Genomic DNA, 18802 nt, shown 5'->3' on the forward strand with positions numbered 1-18802 from the left:
CAGTAAGTGTATATAACATGTTCCTTATTGTTAAAGCTCGCCCAGGTTCAAAGTGTCTCCCAATCTTTAGAAATTAGTGAAAAGAGTCACCCGCTCTCAAAACAAGCTCTCCCACTCTGAGTGTTCGAATCGGTTTTGGTTTACAAAACCAGTCTAGGAATTCGAAAGGGCGCCAAACACTTTCCCTTTTCTTATTTTCAGTTCTATATCGCCCAAATACTAAAATCACAAACTTTATTTTTCTTTCTAAACCAAATAGACTTAAAATAAGTCAAAACCAACTAACCAAACAAGTCATACATCACAATTTGGAAGCTCCAAATTGATTTTTTTTGGTGAAATATTCAAAATGCAATTTAGGGACACGAAGGAGAACTTGTTGAGAGAATCTATTTGTGGGATGATTGTTTTCTGGTTCTAATTTGTGCAGAAACTTTCAATAAATTAAATGGAAACAAAACTATGAAAGATAACTTTATATCCCGCGATATAATCTAAAAACAATAATCGAATACGAGTTTCAGTCTAGATAAACCTCAACACCACTTTCACTATCTATAAAAAATTAAACAACTGCTCTAATCTTCCATTTCGCTCCTTCCGAGGGTAAGAAGCACTACAATTCTTTTCAAAGATTGGATCTTCTTCACTAATACTAAGATATATATATATATATATTCAAATTTCATACATATTTCCTGATCAAACTTTGGTTGTTGCTCTAAACTTCAGTGAGAGTGCCTATATGAGGAGTAAAAAATCCGGAATCATTAGAATGTAGAGATCTTGAAACACCAGTTAGCACATCGTATTCTTGCCAATTATTTTTCCCACAGAAGCGACTTCTTAAAATTAATAAAAATCTCTCACCATTAAAGAACATGGGTCCAATATGAAATTCATGAATATTCTCATTTTTTATCACATCCTTTTGCTTAATTCTCCACTTGTTGTTTTCATAATCGTAGAGTACCCAAGTTACTATTTCATGTTTTGGGGTGACGACAACAAGATTAATTTCATCTTCTACAACTCCTAGCCAAGTACAAAACCACCACCACCAACGCAAATCTTTATCTTCCGCCATTTGGAATACACTATTTGGCATTACAATCACCCTACTCTCTTCTTTATCCAAATCGAATGCAATAATATGTCCCTGCTCAGTTAACCAATGTATAATCCCTCGAAAGCAAACAGAATGACGAGTTACTCTCAAGCCTTCACCAAAGCGTATCCTCGTAGACCAATTGCAATCTCTCCAATGCCCTTTCTCTGACATGAAAATCTTAAACTCAATATCCGCTCCTGACTTTACCGCGCAAACCACACTGTATTGTTTATAGTAATACGGAGAGGATGCAGAAGTTGGGCTAAAGATTATCCCAAATCGACAAGATTTAATCTTGCAAGGAGATGGAAGAAATCTTTTTTTCTTGGTTAAAGGGTTGAGAATGCACAATGTTGATATAGGCCAATCCATTTTTGATACAGAACTTTTGAGCTCAACTAAAAGAAGGCCATGATAACTACCATGAATGTAGGTTGAAGAATAATTATCGCCAAAAGATATGGTGTTTTCAGTAAGGTGATTGGGCGAAGAGCGATCGAGAGATAGTTGAGTGATACACGCAGAATATGAATCACAAAAGAAATTACGAGGACTGGTTCGGAGAGTATTGTGTTTGTTTATAAAAATAGGGTCGGAGATCAAGTTATACAATTTTTTGTTCATAAATTTCAACCCAACTATAGTTTCTGCAGGCAGTTGTGTTAGAATCTCACCGAGAACATTGTTGTCAAGGTTGTCGATTCCCGTTGTTGACATAATACAGTTATCATCTGCACAGAGATATTGAGAGAAAATCAAAACACACAGTATCAATCAATGATCATGCATGCCTAATACACAATTGCTTAGGGTTTCCACATTAATATATATATATATATATATATATATACTCTATGAAGAAGGACAAAAGTTTAAGTTTTTAAGATATCTAAAAGAAAGAATGGATTGAAATCTTGAAACCAATACCCCAATTCTTCTTAGACCAATTGAATTGAATATTATTAATCACATCTCATATTCATCATTCCAGAATTGGTTATTAGTTATTGTGGTTTTCAAATACAAAATTAGGTTTGTCTCTAAAAAAAACTACCAGCCCCAATTGAAACAAAAAATTAACCCTAGACTAGACCCAATTGAAAAACAATCAATCAAACCCCATAGTACCCAGTGAGTCTATTCCCAAAAAACACACTAGTAGTAGAAGAACACAAAACCCCCGTTATAGAAATCTAGAGAGTCCCTCAAAAAAAAAAAGAAATCTAGAGAGAGAGAGAGTGATGAGTTAGTAGGTTACCTCTTCCTCCTTGTACGTTGCTACTACTCGTTTGGTTACTAGGGTTTTTGTTGTTGTCGCAGTTCAAGATTGTCATTGCGCCGTTAACGAAGGTTGTTCATATTTTCTATTATTTATACTTACGGATGAAAGAGGTCTAAACCCTAACAACGTGGTAAATTTACATATTCCACATAGGAGGAGGAATTGGTCTTTCGGTAAGAATCCAATTCTTGCACACCACGCAAAGGCCCAATTTGTTCCTGTATGTAGCCAAACACATCTCCTCGGAAGGCGTGGAAACTATTGGCCGCCCTCTATCTGACCAATCCAATTGGCCCACGAAAACCGCCCCCCTTGTATAAATTCCCGAACATTTCTCCCTCTCAGATCTGTTGAGCAATCACTTTCTCTCTCTAAAATCCCGATAGTCTCTGAATCACTTTCTCTCTCTCTCTCTCTATTCCGATGGCTTCCTCCGCTGCTAGCCGATGGTTGAGGCCCGAGGTTCGCCCGTTATTCTTCTATTTCCTTAATCCTTTTTCTTTTCTCATAGCTAGATCTCATTTAATTTCTTTCCTCTTTTTATCGATCTGGAATTGATTTAGGGTTTTTTTTTTGTTTGATATTTGCGTTTCTAATTTCTAGGTCTACCCGCTATTTGCAACTTTGGGGCTTGCCGTCGGAATCTGTGGTATGCAATTAGTTCGTAACATCTGCATCAACCCTGAAGTCAGGTAGGCGCCTCTCTCTCTCTCTATATATATATATATATGTATATATATATATATATATATATATTTTCATTCATGGGAAGTGATTAGGTTTCTTCGATTTGAATGGATCTGTATGAAATTGGGGGAGATGTTTTCAATCTATCATGTTATTGTACTGTTTAGGTTCTATCCAAGTTGTTCTTTTTATTAATATTTGGATTATACTGCTATTTGTGTCTGTTTTAATGGATGTAAATTAATTGAATTCTTATCAAGTTTTGAGCTTTGAGATCATATCAGTAATCAATGGATCTTTCTTTGTTTATGGGAACTTCAGAGACGTGCGATTGTTATATTGCACCTTTTCTAGTATGTCAATTAGGCGTTCTTGATAGGTTTGGCGCCATGTTAGGTGTAGAAGCTTGATATGATTTAGGGAAAGGCTGTGCTGAGGACAAAACCTTGTGCCATGTTGAACTAGATTGGTTACCTAGGTGACTAGGTTGTGGTGGGGAAATGAGGCCTCGTCTTGAGTCCTGTTTTAGATCAACTAGGCAAAGTTTCAAATAACCACCACATCGTACTTTGTTAGATCAATATGGGCTACTAAGACACTGGTTCATATTGTATTACTTGAATAAAAATGCCCAAGTCATAAACGGAATTTGAATATCCCAGATTCCCATCAGCAACGTACTTTTGTGGATATACTCATTGACCTGTAAGTGCCTTGGGGTGGAGGTCTTCTTCTTTCCGTTGAGTTAGTCGCATTCTGTTCGGAGCTAAGTCTGTAGGTTTGAGCTCACATTGTCATTAGAAGGAAAGCAGGATGTATTATGTTAGCAATACCTTTAAACACTTCTGCTCTGCCTAAGACTCTATTTGGAAACAAAACAGAGGAGGCTGATTGGAGAAAGGAAATGGACAGGGGCGACCGTGCTTGTTGGCGCCCCCATTCCCGACCTACACTGGCCTCGCATTTGAAGTCAGATCTGTGACTACAGGCATGCGACAACTGCAGGTACGCTGCCCATCTCCGGCACCAAATGGTATTGGAACGGAGAAGCGTCTGGAGTGGTAGTTCATGGGTAGCAGCAAGTGGATCCTAAGCTTTGTAGTTGACACTAGCCTTGCATGTATCGTGCTTCAATATATTTTCTTCGGAATTTAAACCTATAAATCATAGGTTACTTGCAATTTCTTTTCAAAGCTTTAGTGGACAATTACTTGTGAAGCTTCTGCTATTATTTCAGTTCTCCATTAACGTAGTTATCTAAATTTGTCGTTTTCATTTGTATCAGGGTTACCAAGGAAAACAGGGGTGCAGGAATTTTAGATAACCACGCGGAGGGTGAGAGATACTCAGAGCACTTCGTTAGGAAGTTTGTTCGCAACAAGTCCCCAGAGATCATGCCAAACCTCAATGGTTTCTTCACCAATCCAAAATGAAGATATTGTTTCTTTAGCTGTTCGTTTTAAACTGTTTCCACGAATGCAATTTATCTTCTAATTCTGTGCTTCAATTTATAATTTTTGAGATTGAACTCTTGATTTGAGATTCATCCTTGGAATCGAAAACTCTATTCGATAATAACATAAACCCTGAATGAGTTGTGAAATGGTGAAAGTGTTCTGATTATGTTGTGCTTCAGTTTCAGTAATATGAATCGTATTTGTGCTGACTTAGTTGTTCATCGAAGCAGACTCGGTTTAAAAGAGACTCACTCACACGTTGTCCCGCATTTGCTTGGAGAAAGTTTGGAGCCTAGGTTATGTGTGTGCTCAAAGTTAGCAAGTAATGAGGCCTTTTGGTGTGCGTGGGACGTGAACATTGACATTTTGGCTACTGCAAACACGAAATGGGCCCCCAACTATAAATTGCACAAAAGTTCTTAAACCACAACCAAATATAAATATTTTAGACTACTCCAGTAAGTCAGGAAACCTCAAAATCTAAAGCGTAAGTGACATTTTTCAAAGATTATTCTTTTTTGTTGAAACCGTCAAGAAGGTATATAGCCTCGTAAGAAAATAGAAGTTAAGCTATCATGAAAATTTTCCTTCCAAAATTTAACACCCTAGAAAATCTTTATAGTTTCCCAAAAAAAACCCTGTTGAAAGATCCAACAGATTAGGGTTTTGTCGATTCACTACAAAACCTATACCACAAGACTAACAACACAAGGGAAGAAAACGCTGACAAGTAGAAAGAGAAGACCATGAAGAAGAGAAAGACGAATGATCATATTTGGAACCCTACTAACAATATGGTTCTTGATTATGAGATATTGTTATTCGAGATACTTACCAGACTTTTCGTAAAGTCATTGATGCGGTTTAAATCTGTATGTAAACATTGGCAGTATTTAATTCAGTACGATCCATATTTTCATGATTTACATTTTATCCGTTCTAAAACTAGCCCGATGCTCCTTGTGCATAGAATACACCCGAAAGTTTCTTTATCTTCAATGCATCTAGAGGAAGAATGTGTAGCAAAAGGTGAAACTATAATAGACCCCTTCTGGCGTTCAACGCCCATATATGGTCTGACATTTTTTCAGTTTATGATTGTAAAAGGTTTGATATGTTTTTGCCACCCATGCGGTGTAAAGTCCTTTCATGTTTACAATCTTAGCACTAGAGAAGCAAGACAATTGGGCACGTTAGATGGGGAGAAAAAAATAATCCGAAATTTTGAACAGTTGGGTTACTTGGGTACCCATTATCTTTGACGCGTATGGATTCGATTTTGATCCACACAATAAAGTACATAAAGCCGTTCGCCTATGGTACATGTACCCTAACGATCCTACTCAGGATAATAAGACGTGTTGTGAGGTATTTACAATAGGTAAAGACGATTGTTGGAGAAGAATTAATGAGATACTACCTTGTGATGTTAATGATTTTTATAAAGTTTTCTGCAAATGGTTTCGTATTTTGGAAGCCTTGTAAGCGTGGATTGTACGACAAACCTAACAATTTTATAGTGGCATTTGATGTTGTAAATGAAAAATTCGAAACATTCTCAAGTCTCAACCCCTATTCCTGTTGGTAGCATAGATCAATTATTAGAAGTGGATGAATGTTTAGCTATTTTGGAGAAAAATACAAGTAAAAAGACTTTGAAGATGTGGATACTAATAAATGAAGATTCCTATGACAAAGAGGAAAATAAGAGTAGCAACTCGATTGAAGAAACTATTCACTTTAATTGGGAAATATATGAATGGATTCTCCCAGTTGAAGCCATCGTTGGGACAAACCTAATTATTATTGGATTCCATCACCTAACAGAGTTCTGGAATCGTTTTGGGCCCCGATTGTTAATAGAGTTCTGATTTGACCCTTAACTCGTGCCTAACTTCATTTTGACACTCAATTGTGTCAAAACTTCCTTTTAGGCCCCCACATCTTTTTGTGCTTATATTTTTGTATTGAATTTTTTTTTCTTGTTGTATTTTTTTCACTTCATCTATCTCTCTCTCTCTCTCGTATACTTTATATTTTTCTCTCGTATATTTCTTTTTTTTTCTTCCCTTCCCTTTTCTTCATAGTTGTTGTGGCGAAATGGAGGGTCTCCTTTCTCAGAATTTTCCCTCTTCGTATACGAGTAGTTTAGTATGATTTTGTTTCATTTAATTGGTAAGACAAATATTTTATGTCCTACTTTTTTGTTTATCTCGAATCTAACTTCAAAAAATTTCTCCGCTTCCCAAATCCTAGATATGTCTATTAGTAGAAAAATAATAAAATATTATCATAAAATGAATCAAACGTATAAAGCAATTGTAATTGAATAAAGGACGGCATCATCTTTTGTAAGCACTAATGGCTTTGAATACAAATTTAATATGCAAATTTTATTTAAGTTAGTCCTACCTAGAACGAAATCCTGACTCCGCTCCTGTATATGTGAGTTAAAGCAGTGATAGATCTAGAATTTCGAACTGGGGGTGTGAAGTTGTACACCAACGAGACTTTGACATAATATAGATAATATCAATTCAATCTCTCGAACCATCTCCAAATATAAAAAATCTCTCTTAAGTCCAATCTCTCTAACCATTTTTGCTTCTTTCTGATAAGTTAGTTGATCTCACCAACAGGAGTTTCTTGGACATCTTAAAATCTTTCTAAAGAGTAGATAAGTTACCGAGGAAAATCTTCGGCCACTGTCTTCATTCTTTGTAAAAGACTCCTTGGTGTCTTTTTCTTGTGCAAACAAGCCAATGTGGAAGAAAGACCCTTGTAAGTTTTCTTCTTTATAAAAGACTGGTCGTATTCTTTTTTTCTTTTCGTGCGAAAACAAGTAAACCTTTTTTGTTTCAAAGAAAAGTGGTGGCCTTAATATTGTTAGACTTTTTAGTGACGGCCATATATCTTAACACAACTATATTCTGCTATATAAAAGAAAGTCCAACTCGACTTGAAGAAGTTTCTTATCTGTCGGTTCACTACAACTATATTAAGGAAGGGGGGAATAGAAGTTTCTTATTTGTGGGTTCACTACAACTATATTAAGGAAGGGGGGAATAGAAGATTGAAGCCCTTGCAAGGGAAAAAAAAAAGAAACCCTTAGAGTTTTGTCCGTTCACTACAAGCCCTTGCTTAGAATTAGAAAGAGAAAACCATGAAGAACATAAAGGTGAGAGGTGATGATGGTATTTTGAACCTTAATAGTAATATGGTTCTTCATTATGATATTTTAGTGTACGAGATACTCAGCAGACTTCCAGTAAAGTCATTGATGCGATTTAAATCTATATGTAAACATTGGCATCACGTAATTCAACACGATCTACACTTTCATGATATACATTTCAACCGATCAAAAAATAACCCGATGCTCCTTGTCCGTACAAAACAACCTGAATACTCTTTTTCTTTAATGCATCTACATGAACTTGGAGCAAAAAGTGAAACTCTTAAGGTAGAATTAATAATGTTTATTATTCCTTTAATGCCTGTAAACGGTTTAATATGTTTTCGCAATGGCTACGACTCCATTATTGTTTATAATCTTAGCACTAGAGAAGAAAGTCGGCTCGAGACATTAGAGGGGGAGATAGAAAGAATAGAAAGTCTTGAAGAATTGGGTTTCTATGGTCTTGGCAGTTTGGGATTCGGATTTGATCCTATCCATAAGGTGTACAAAGCTATTCGCTTATGGCGCAAATACACTAACAGTCATACTCATCAGGTTAAGGAGATGTTTTGTGAGGTACTTACAGTAGGCAAAGATGATTCTTGGAGAAGAATTGATGACAAATTTCCATGGAATGTTAGTCAACTTAATTATGTGTATGCAAATGGTTTCATTTTTTGGTCACCTAATGGTGCAAGATGGGTTAACGAAAAACCTAGCAATATTATAGTGGCATTTGATGTGGGAAAAGAAAAAATCAAAACGATCTCAACCCCTGTTCTTGTTGAAAGCACATGTAATTTGTTAGAGGTGGACGGATATTTAGCTATGTTGGAGGAAAATAGAAATAAAAAGACTTTGAAGATGTGGATATTACGTGAAGATTACTACGACAAAATGGAGGACAATAAGAGTAGTAATTGGATTGAAGAAACTATTCACTTTAATTGGAAAGCCAATGAACAAATTATCTCTGTTCAAGCCGTCGCGCACACAAACCTAATTATCATTCGTCTCCTACAAGAGAAAGACCCACGAAACCAAGTGTACTATCACTATGATCGAAAAAAGAAGACATCTAGAGTGGTAGAAATCCTTGATATTAGCTCCTCAATCACAAGTTTTATTCCAAGTCTTTATACTGTTTCTCAACAACAACAACAAAAAAGAAAAAGAAAAAGAAAAAGAAAAGAAAAAAAGAAAAGAAAAAAAGAAGTCTTCATACTGTACAAAAGCAAAAGTAAAAGACTCACATTCTTCACTCTAGGTTTATTTATCCTGTTAATGAATATATGTATATTATGTTTATATTAGGGTTACCAAGGAAAATAGGGGTGAGAGATACACATAGCACTTTGTTAGGACAGAGATCACCTCAATTTTATATAATATTCTTCACCAATCCAAATTGAACATATTGTTTCTTAGCGGATAGTTTCGAACTGTTTCCACCAATGCAGTCTATCTTTTAATTCTGTGTTTTGATTTGTAATTTTTGAGATTGAACTCTTGGATTTGAGATTCGTGCTTGGAATCGAAAACTATACTATTTGATAATAACACGACCCTGAATGAGAAATGGTGAAAGTGTTTTGATTATTTGACTGTAGATGAATCATAATTGTGCTATAGACTTTTCAATCGAAGCAACTTTACTCTGCTAAAAACACACTCACTCCCAAGTAGTCCCACATTGCTTTGAGAGAGTCCGGTTGAGGTTCTTCATTGTATGTTGAGCCTTGGCGAAAACAAGACCAACACCGATCGACTTGGGACATGGTGTAAAAAGCGGCTACAACATTAATAAGTAATAACTATGGCGACTCTATTTATAGTGATATGACCTTATGTGGCGAAAGCCCCTTACTAATACCAATAGTTTGGCATTCTTAATTGTTTGACCCAAGATTTAAGTTGTTTGTTAGTTGATAGCTAGGCTTTGAAGTACGACTTAGAGTAGGTTTTGCTGGGTTGGGTCACGTGACCAATTTCGGTACACTCTAACCTAATTAGTGGAGTATGAGATTTCTTTACGCTCTACGAAATCTAAAGCTTAAGTCACACGACCCGAAAATCTATGTCACGCTTACTCATTGAGAAGCTAGTTAATCTCACCAGCAATAATTCTTTGAGGGAGAGGATAACCGCCCCTTAGACAATTTAAAATCTCTCCAAGAATAACTGAATTACGAACGAAAATCCTCGGCCTGCATCTTCATTTCGTGTAAAAGACTCCGTTGTTTCCTTCTTTGTGGTTTAACTGTTTAAGTTACCACCCATTGAATAACACTTGATTGGCTAGCCTAAATGACCGGGCTAGACTGGGTCTCTAATATCTAATGTCTTACGGGTGCAATTTATGGCTGTTTGTGTTTTCGACAGTTGCGGACTTGCGGCCTATAGAATTCTTTCATTACTTCATTTTTTAGTTAGTATGTGTGATTAGATGAGTACAATAGACAACCATACAATCAACTCGGCTCAGATTCGAATATAGAAACTATCTATATCTTAATAAAACATAATCAATAACCTCCACGTACATCGATCTTGTGACCCTCGTAAAAAGGCCAGCTGCTTTGGGGTAAGCTAAATATTTTCCGGGTTGTGAAATTTAAAGGGAATAAGTAAAATTTTAGAAATTTTCCGGAGAAATAAATTTTAAGGAGAAATAAAAAAAATCTCCACCTCACCTCTCTCTCTCTCCACCTCACCTCTCTCTTCTCCGACGGGTCGCCGGCCGGAAAATTTTCCAGCGAAGGGGTTCCCTTCGCCGGAGTTCCTAGAGAAAGAGAGAGAGTGAATTATTTTTATTTTTTTCATGGTTGTCGGCCGGAAAAATTTCCAACCGGCGACCCGTCGGAGAAGAGAGAGTGGTGGGGAGAGAGAAGTGAGGTTGAGAGAGAGAGAGAGGTGAGGTGGAGAATTTTTTATTTTTATTTCCCTCTAACAACTTACAAAATAAAACTGTCAAACAAAATTGACCAAGTCTTCACAACCAGAAAACTATTTTGCTTCCCCAAAGCGGTGGCCAAAAAAAACTAGGGCATTAATGTGGTGACACTTTTTAGTGCGTTACCCTCATACATCTTAATAGAATAGGAAACATGAGGATATTAAAGATTTCTTAACCAAACTTCTAATTCTTAGAGTCGGAAACAAATTGGAAAGAGAAAGGCTAGACAGATTAGGGTTACTAATTCTATTCACTCCAAAACCTATACCAAACGAACACAAGGAAAGAAAACTCAGAGAAAACCATGAAGAAGAGAAAGACGATTGGCAAGGCGGATACTGGTAATGATCATATTCACAACCCTACTAGTAGTATAGTTCTTGATTATGATATATTAGCATTCGAGATATTGAGCAGACTTCCAGTAAAATCATTGATGCGGTTTAAGGTTGTATGTAAACATTGGCAGTATTTAATTCGACATGACAAACACTTGCATGATTTACATCTTACCCGATTCAAAAATAACCCTATGGTTCTTGTCCATATAAAACTAAAACGTAAAGTCTCTTTATCTTCCATGCATCTACACGAATCTCTAACAAAAAGTCAAACTCATAATGTAATAATATACCGGATGCATCAATTAAAGTGCGTAATGAAAGAAGGTCTTACGCATTTGCGTCTGTCCCGAATAGTGCCTGTAAATGGTTTGATATGTTTTCGCCACTCGTCCAACACAAACTCCATTTTCGTTTACAATCTTAGCACTAGAGAAGAAAGGCAATTAGGCACAGCAGTGGGGGGAACAAAAGTTATAGGAGGTCTTGAAGAATTGGGTCACAATTTTCTAGACATATTTGGATTGGGATTTGATCCTATACATAAGGTACATAAAGCTGTTCGCGTATGGTACGTATGCGCTGGAGACCATACTCCGGTTACCGAGAGGTTTGTAGAGATATTTACAATAGGCAAAGACGATTCTTGGAGAAGAATTGATGAGATACTACCATGTGCTGTTGGCGAATTTCATACTGTTTATGTAAACGGTTTCATTTTTTGGAGGCCTCGGTCCAACGAAAAACCTAACAAATGTATAGTGGCATTTGATGTTGGAAATGAAAAATTCAAAAGGATCTCAACCCCTATTCCCTTTCTTAGCATAGATGGTTAATTAGAAGTGGATGGATGTTTAGCTCTTTTGGAGCAAAGTACAAGTAAAAGGACTTTGAAGTTGTGGATATTGCGTGAAGATTACTACGACAAAACGGAGGACGATAAGAGTAGTAATTGGATTGAAGAAACTATTCACTTTAGTTGGAAAAAAAAGGAGGACCTTACCCGAGTTCATGCCATTACGGGCACAGACCTAATTATCATTGGACTCCGACGAAAGATAAACACAGGTGAAAGAGAAGTTTACCATCATTATGACCGAAAAAAAATGACATCACAAAAAGTGGTAAAATTCCTTAACGCGAGATCCTCAATCACAAGTTTTACTGAAAGTCTTTATACTTTACAAAAGTAAAAGTGAAAGACACATTCTTCACATTGCATCAATTTTTTTATTTTGCACACTAATTGCCAGTTTGATTAAGATTTAAGAGTATGGACATATATTTCTATGCTTTTTATCTCTGTGGTGGTTTCAGATTTTAAATATGCTTCTTGATACAACGAATAATTAATCGCTAGAACCGAATGTGAAAATATGAAGCTTCTACCGAGGGACAATAAAGAGCAATAAAGATAATAAAAAAAATGAAAGCTTATTGATCTAGTTGATGAATATGTATAATGTTTACATTAGAATTTGTACATGAAAATAAGTATATAAATTTACAAAAGAAATAAGGACCCGAACAAAGTAGTACTCATTGGTTGGGCCATTGAGAGAGAGAAATAGCCCAACCGATGAGGGTCGGACACGTTAGCTTCAGAGTTGTGATCGATCCTCTTTCTTAGTTTCATTTAAAAAAATTGACTTAAAAATTACTTTTAGATTTATATGAAGTTCAAACTGTTTTCAGTTGCCAAACTATTTTTGAGCTTCTAACTTTTTTTTTGAAATAGAACTTTTCACTTAAATAAGTAGAAAAAATTACTTAGAAACATTATCTTAGTTCTTCTCCAATGCCTTCGCCCTAATGCGCTATCTACTAGACAAACCCCAAACCCCCAGTAACCCTCGGAAAATTGGATCCACAAATTTGATTTGGGTTTAATAACGGGTTCATGAACCGACAAAATTTAACAAAAAAGGAACCAGCCGTCTTCAACGCGCTTCCATTCTGATTCAAGCAGAGTTAGCAACATAGTTTTTATAACACTCAAAACAATCAAACAAGTCCTAAAGCTTCACCGGCGAATTCCAATTAAAGCAAAAAAAAAGGTTGGATTCTTCAGAGACCTCAAATTATTAAACTATGTGTAATACTTCTGAAATCAAACAACATCCAAAACGAATGAAGATCGATGATAAAAAAAATTTATTCCATTTATCTTATTCATACTTGCAGATACAATTCTATAAATGAGATATCAAGTACATGAAGTAGCAACCCCGGCAAATTTGGGAGATAAACTGTTTGCCATTGTTGAAGTTCAATACATGGGTAATGAAAAACCTAAGGATAAATAAAGAAAAGAAAAAGGAGAACCGAAAAACTATAGCTTGTTTAATGTAAACGTGTCTGCAGAAACATCTAGGCGCTTGTTTAACCTTGTTTACAGAATGATCTCTTCCTGCACACTTACATTTAGGGTTTTATGTGGAAGAATAATGCTGTTAATGACCACAACTTCGTCTTCAACATTCACATCTTCTCCTGCATTAGAAAAAACAAATTACTTAGAAACTTGTTATTAGTTCATGAATTTTGCATCCTTAATGAGATTTTAGTAGTAACCGAAAAGAACCGAGTACAGTAACTAACCGAGGATCGTAACCCCAAGTTTTGCATTGTAGTCCCCAGTAGCCTAAAACATTTAAAGAAAATAGTTATTTCCAGTGATAGCATCTTCGCATTGTTATGTGTTTCATGCTTGTTTTATTTAGAATTGGTGTTCTTGGTGAAATTCTGTGAAGTTAATGGAGTTCTCTTCATGAAGGTCAAGATGAAATCTAGTCATCACTGACTACCGAAATAGAGGACACGAATATGAGGAGAAAAATGTTGATGTTTGAACTTCATCTCTAAGAATTTCCTAATTGACAGGCCGAGGTGGTGGCAAAAAAAAAAGAAAAGAAAAACAAAAGCCTTGCCTGGACGCGTGACCATTTCCCGATTGACGACTTCCAACCTACGATAGAATGTATAACAATTGCATTTTCCTACAAGAAGGCGATAAAAGATTAACATCGGGCTTGCAAAAAAAAATTGTTTCATGCACTATATTTGAGTGAAATTTGTACCTTTATCTCAACGTCGTCTAAGATAATGCAACTGATGAGCCTTACACCAGCCCCGATTCGAGCATTTGCAGAAATTGAGACGTTAGGACCAATCTGTTCCGATACATGGGCTTTGGTTAGTTGACGTTCAGTACTCAAGAGTCGCTCATATTTCCTTTATTATATACTTTTACATGCATAAATTAATGCAAGTATAATATTTATTACATTGAGATGCAACTATACTTACAATCCGAAGTTATGAAGAAACAAAAAAGAAGAATGCGTACCTTTGCGGTAGGATGTACTTTTGCCGATGGATGAATATAAACATCACCCTTGATTGTAGCACTTTTCGTGCCATCCCCGCTCGCCAGAAGATGAGGAGCCGTCTGACGGAATTGTGCAAGATACAAAGAAGAACACTTCAAAGACATCCTGTAACCAAAACAAGAAAAGTTTCAAAGCTCGAGCTATAGTTTGGATAACATCTGAGACCAAAACAGAGAATGATTATTAATGCAGATCGGTATATACCCGGGAGTTTTGATCTGTTCCCAGAAATCTAGTGTCTCGTACGTATAAAGTTGCTTCTTTCCTGCTAGAGGCGACAAGATATCTTGATCCAGTCTCACAAAATCTGAAGGAAATGCCCTGTAAGCAACATAAGGCGGTCAAGTAAGCAAAGCTTTTACCAAATAAACCAACACGGATGACAGTATATATACATATGTATATGATCAACTGAATTAAACGCAAAGAAAAAGAAAGCGAGATTTTAAATGTTTCAGTATTGATGAGCATATAACATCGAAGATTAGCTGCAAATAATCTTACTTTGTTGCTGATTGAAGAGCTTCAAAGCTAGATACACGTCGAAGATTAGCTGCAAACAATAACCCAGAGTATGAAGTTTAGGAACAGTAAACACAATTAGGTAAGTATAAATATGCAATAACATAAACTCTTCTGTTTAGCACAAGTAAAGTAGATTTCGTTTTTATGAAAAATTGAATGTCAAATGAACAGAAGAATTGTATCAAATCAACTGAAGAGCTAACTCAGCCATAACTTTACTAGGACTGGCAGTTACCAACCTCTGTCTTTCCGATGTGATGACACATCCTGGATAGCATCAAATATATCCGGAGTAAATACGTACACACCACAATTTATTCGATCGCTCACCTGCATATGCCACACCAGATTATAATATATAACTGGGAGAAGAAAAGCAGAATCGACTATGTGAAACTATAAAAAACTATATTCAAGCATATGCAAAGAAGTTTATACTTGTACATACAAAAGTCTCGGGCTTTTCAGTGTAGTGAAGAAGCTCATTGGTGGTTGGATCAGCCACCAATTCACCAAACTCGCTCGCTGATTCGGCAGAAACCTGAAAAAAAAAGAAGTACGAAGAATCATGATGTGAGATTTGAGAAAAATGGTGCAATCCCTTCAACCCAACGGCAAAAAAAAAAAATCATGCCCGCATTGAATCACCTTGCTCACTAACATTGTTCCTAGCCCACCATATTGCTTATGAGCATCTGCAAATTGAAATATCAAGAAGGGTAAGATACAAAACATAGTATTTCAGTCGAAAAATTAGTATCGAAATTGATATATAAGTGGAGAAACCTACCAAGCATTTCCGGCAATGGAAAGCTGGAGCATACATCACAGTTCAGCAGGAAGATATGAGACTGGCATAGCAAAACACTAACCAAATGAATAAACCATATGAAGTTACTTCAAAAATATAATACCAAATTATAATTTACACATAGGAAAAAAAGACTTCGACTTTCATATAACTTTTATTGCCAACCAGGATAATGAAAGAGGTTCTTATAACATATGTTGAAAGTGTCTTGAATGTGGGTCGATGTCTAACCCTGTTTGCGGCCAGAAAACCCATTTAAGGCACCCCAACAAGAAATTTTGGGTCGGCCCATTTTTTACATATGTTTCCCCTAATCTTATAAGGGCTTGCTATCAATGTAAAGTGGTTATCCTGAATCTGTTTTGAGGAGATAGTTAGAGGTGGCTGAGTGCAAGGGTTTAGTGAGCTACAAACACTAAAACCCTTGAGTAATCTTCATAATCTAGTTATTCATTCATAGTGAAAGTTATCGTGCCATTGTTCAATGTGAAGTAGGTCTCAAAAATCGAACCACGTACATATTGTGTTTGTGTGATTGTTTACTTTTTCATTATTGTTTTTCTTGGTTTGCTTGATCTTCATCATAACAAAGTGTAACAATAGCCCATTTGCTCACAATCAACGAATATCGAAATAGAAGGTTAGTATAAGGTTTGAACCGGGGACTCTTCCATGATCAGATCTCTGAAGTTATAAAGCCCACCAGCTGAACCATGTGGCTTGTCTTCTCTCAAGTATCTATAGCATCATAAGAATCATGCAAACTTCATTATCTTCTTCATAAGAAACGAAGTAATCGAAAAACTAAAAGGAATGAATTGGGAGTTACCTGACTGGTATTTTGAGATCATTAGAGATAGAAGACACATATAATGTAAATTCCCTTTCTTCATAGAATCCAACCAGATAAATTTTTGCCAAATTTGGGATCTAACAAGGGAAATCAACAACTTAATCATTAAAGATCTTTAAAAAAAAAAATTAGGATTTTTTTACCCAATGTCATAAAGAAAAATCATAATAGAAAGATTAAAAATCAAACCCTTTTGCAAGCAGAAATTGGATGATGAACCATTGGTTGACCTGCCAATGGAAACAATGGCTTTGGAACATTGAAAGATAGTGGTCTAAAACGTGTTCCTGCAAATTCAAGACTAAATTACTTTTGGGTATGTAACAGATTAAAGGAAACCCTAATTCTCAAAAGCTCATTAACTTTAATCATCAATCAAATTAAATCAATGAAAATTTTGAAGAAAGTTTGTACCTTTAGTTGGACCTCCAACCATAATCACAGCAACTACCTTCTCTTCAAAACTCCCCATTTCAAGCTTAAAACGAAACTTTAGATCTCTAAATCAGTAATTAAAAGAAACCCTAGAAGAACACAACAATGGTGATTGTTGATTTAGAGAGAGAAACTAGTTATAGAGAGAGAGAGAAGTAGGTTGGTGCAATTCGAACCTCTGGTTTTTTGGATCACTCTCTTTTCTACTTACATATAGCTTTGAGAAGATAGTAAGTAGTATATTGAAATGAATCAAATGATTGTAATTTTGTTGACCTACTAATAACGTGGGTTAACAAACCAACTAATATATTGGTTGGGGATAAGAGATGTTTCATATCTTGACCGTTGAAATCTTACTTGGTTATAACTCATGTGGTGGTTGTTCTGTCAAGACCGTTTAATTAGTTTATGAACAAGGTGGGGACTTGGGGAATCTTACCTACCCAAGCTTTGGAATATTATTATTCTCCTCCCTTCTAATCTCCAATAAAAATTCAACAAAAAAGAAAAAACTGATCTCCAAAACTAATTTATGAATTATAGCATGTGAATCTTTAAGTTTAGAGAAGGTAAATGTTATGGTTACAACAATGGTCTTTGTTTTTCTCATTAACTAGATCTAATTCATCTCAATATGACTCTTGTCTCAGGGATACCATATTTAATTTAGAGGATCAATTTTTAATTTAATTTTTTTTATAACTAAATCAAACGAAGTCAATTACTCACTCAAATCAGACATTACGTGATTTTTTGTTTGAATTGTCAGCGTGCCTCGAACCCTTACTTCTAGAGTGGAAGACTAAATCTCTTACCACTCCAACCAATGATGGTATAGATACAAATAAATTTTCTAAAATCTAACTCAAGTTATTTTAGAACGAACCTAAAAAGAGAAACTGTTTCTAACTTGCAATGGGTACAGTTCATATGATATATTATAAGATAATACGTTCAACAGACTATAACAAAATACATAATCATTTTTTAAAGATGATTTGTCTCATGTATATTGTTATTTTGTAACAAAGTAGTCCTATGAAATTTTATGTCATTGTATTTCAATTTAGATAACCACACAAGGTAGTAAGAACATTTTTTTAGTGATTTTAAAATGAAATGCCTTAATCTAAGCCATTGAGAAATTATTTCATTTAAGTAGACTATTTGAACATTTATCCACTAAAACATTTATACACAGAAAAATAACATTTCTATTATTTTTCAATCTTCTTTTTTTAATTTTTTTTTGTCGTATTATTTGATCAACTTTTTTTAATTTCAATTTTAATTTTATAATCCAATGACTGATATTAGCTGCTCCCTTCAATAATGTGGCATGGCATGTGTCACGAGAAATGAGCTTTTCAATACTCCTTTTCCAAAGGCACGCAAAGATACAAAGATTCATTTATAAAACAATCAAATGTCACTTTCCAACTGCCATTAAACTAGGCCCATGGAGTGTAGTTGTTTAACATGTTACGAAAATCACCCACTAGCATTTCTTAAAGAAAATACGTTAGGGAGAGGAGGAAAAAACCAAAAGAAAGGCACAAAATCAATATTGAACAAAAAAGATTTAGTCTTTATATCAGTTATCAGTGCGCGTGTGCAAGTAGTCAGCATCTTCACTGACCCGTATCACGAGGAAAGCTTTTAAGATTCCATACACAATCTTAGATTAAACCACTACCAACAAAAGTACAAAACTAGGGAAATCCTCATTTAGTCACCACATACCCCTTTTGGTTCTTTTAAGATCTTTTAC

General features: G+C 35.5%; 3 protein-coding genes across 3 annotated transcripts; 1 reads left to right on the top strand and 2 right to left on the bottom strand.

Annotated features, from left to right (window-relative positions):
- Window positions 1–461: 461 nt before the first annotated feature.
- On the bottom strand, window positions 462–2509 carry LOC147553218 (F-box protein At1g20360-like). The gene is made up of 2 exons (XM_086669460.1): window positions 2370–2509; window positions 462–1842 (listed from the first exon to the last, which is right to left on the bottom strand). Exons 1-2 carry the CDS (start codon window positions 2443–2445, stop codon window positions 722–724), a joined length of 1197 nt encoding a protein of 398 aa, XP_086525586.1. The 5' UTR covers window positions 2446–2509; the 3' UTR covers window positions 462–721.
- Window positions 1974–4703, top strand: LOC147553219 (uncharacterized). Its single transcript, XM_086669462.1, has 3 exons — window positions 1974–2855; window positions 2997–3085; window positions 4366–4703. Exons 1-3 carry the CDS (start codon window positions 2817–2819, stop codon window positions 4511–4513), a joined length of 276 nt encoding a protein of 91 aa, XP_086525588.1. The 5' UTR covers window positions 1974–2816; the 3' UTR covers window positions 4514–4703.
- Window positions 4704–13153: 8450 nt separating this feature from the next.
- On the bottom strand, window positions 13154–17570 carry LOC147553220 (uncharacterized). The gene is made up of 15 exons (XM_086666649.1): window positions 17008–17570; window positions 16783–16880; window positions 16570–16670; window positions 16400–16478; window positions 15720–15780; window positions 15578–15624; window positions 15378–15470; window positions 15169–15259; window positions 14909–14957; window positions 14609–14725; window positions 14362–14509; window positions 14093–14185; window positions 13943–14011; window positions 13614–13656; window positions 13154–13505 (listed from the first exon to the last, which is right to left on the bottom strand). The coding sequence occupies exons 1-15, from the start codon at window positions 17063–17065 to the stop codon at window positions 13405–13407; spliced, it is 1248 nt and encodes a 415-aa protein (XP_086522775.1). The 5' UTR covers window positions 17066–17570; the 3' UTR covers window positions 13154–13404.
- Window positions 17571–18802: the final 1232 nt, after the last annotated feature.

The sequence above is a fragment of the Eschscholzia californica genome, unplaced genomic scaffold, assembly GCF_041429995.1.
Source record: "Eschscholzia californica isolate CP2 unplaced genomic scaffold, dmEscCali1.0.p SCAF_3, whole genome shotgun sequence".
Classification (NCBI taxonomy): domain Eukaryota; kingdom Viridiplantae; phylum Streptophyta; class Magnoliopsida; order Ranunculales; family Papaveraceae; genus Eschscholzia; species Eschscholzia californica.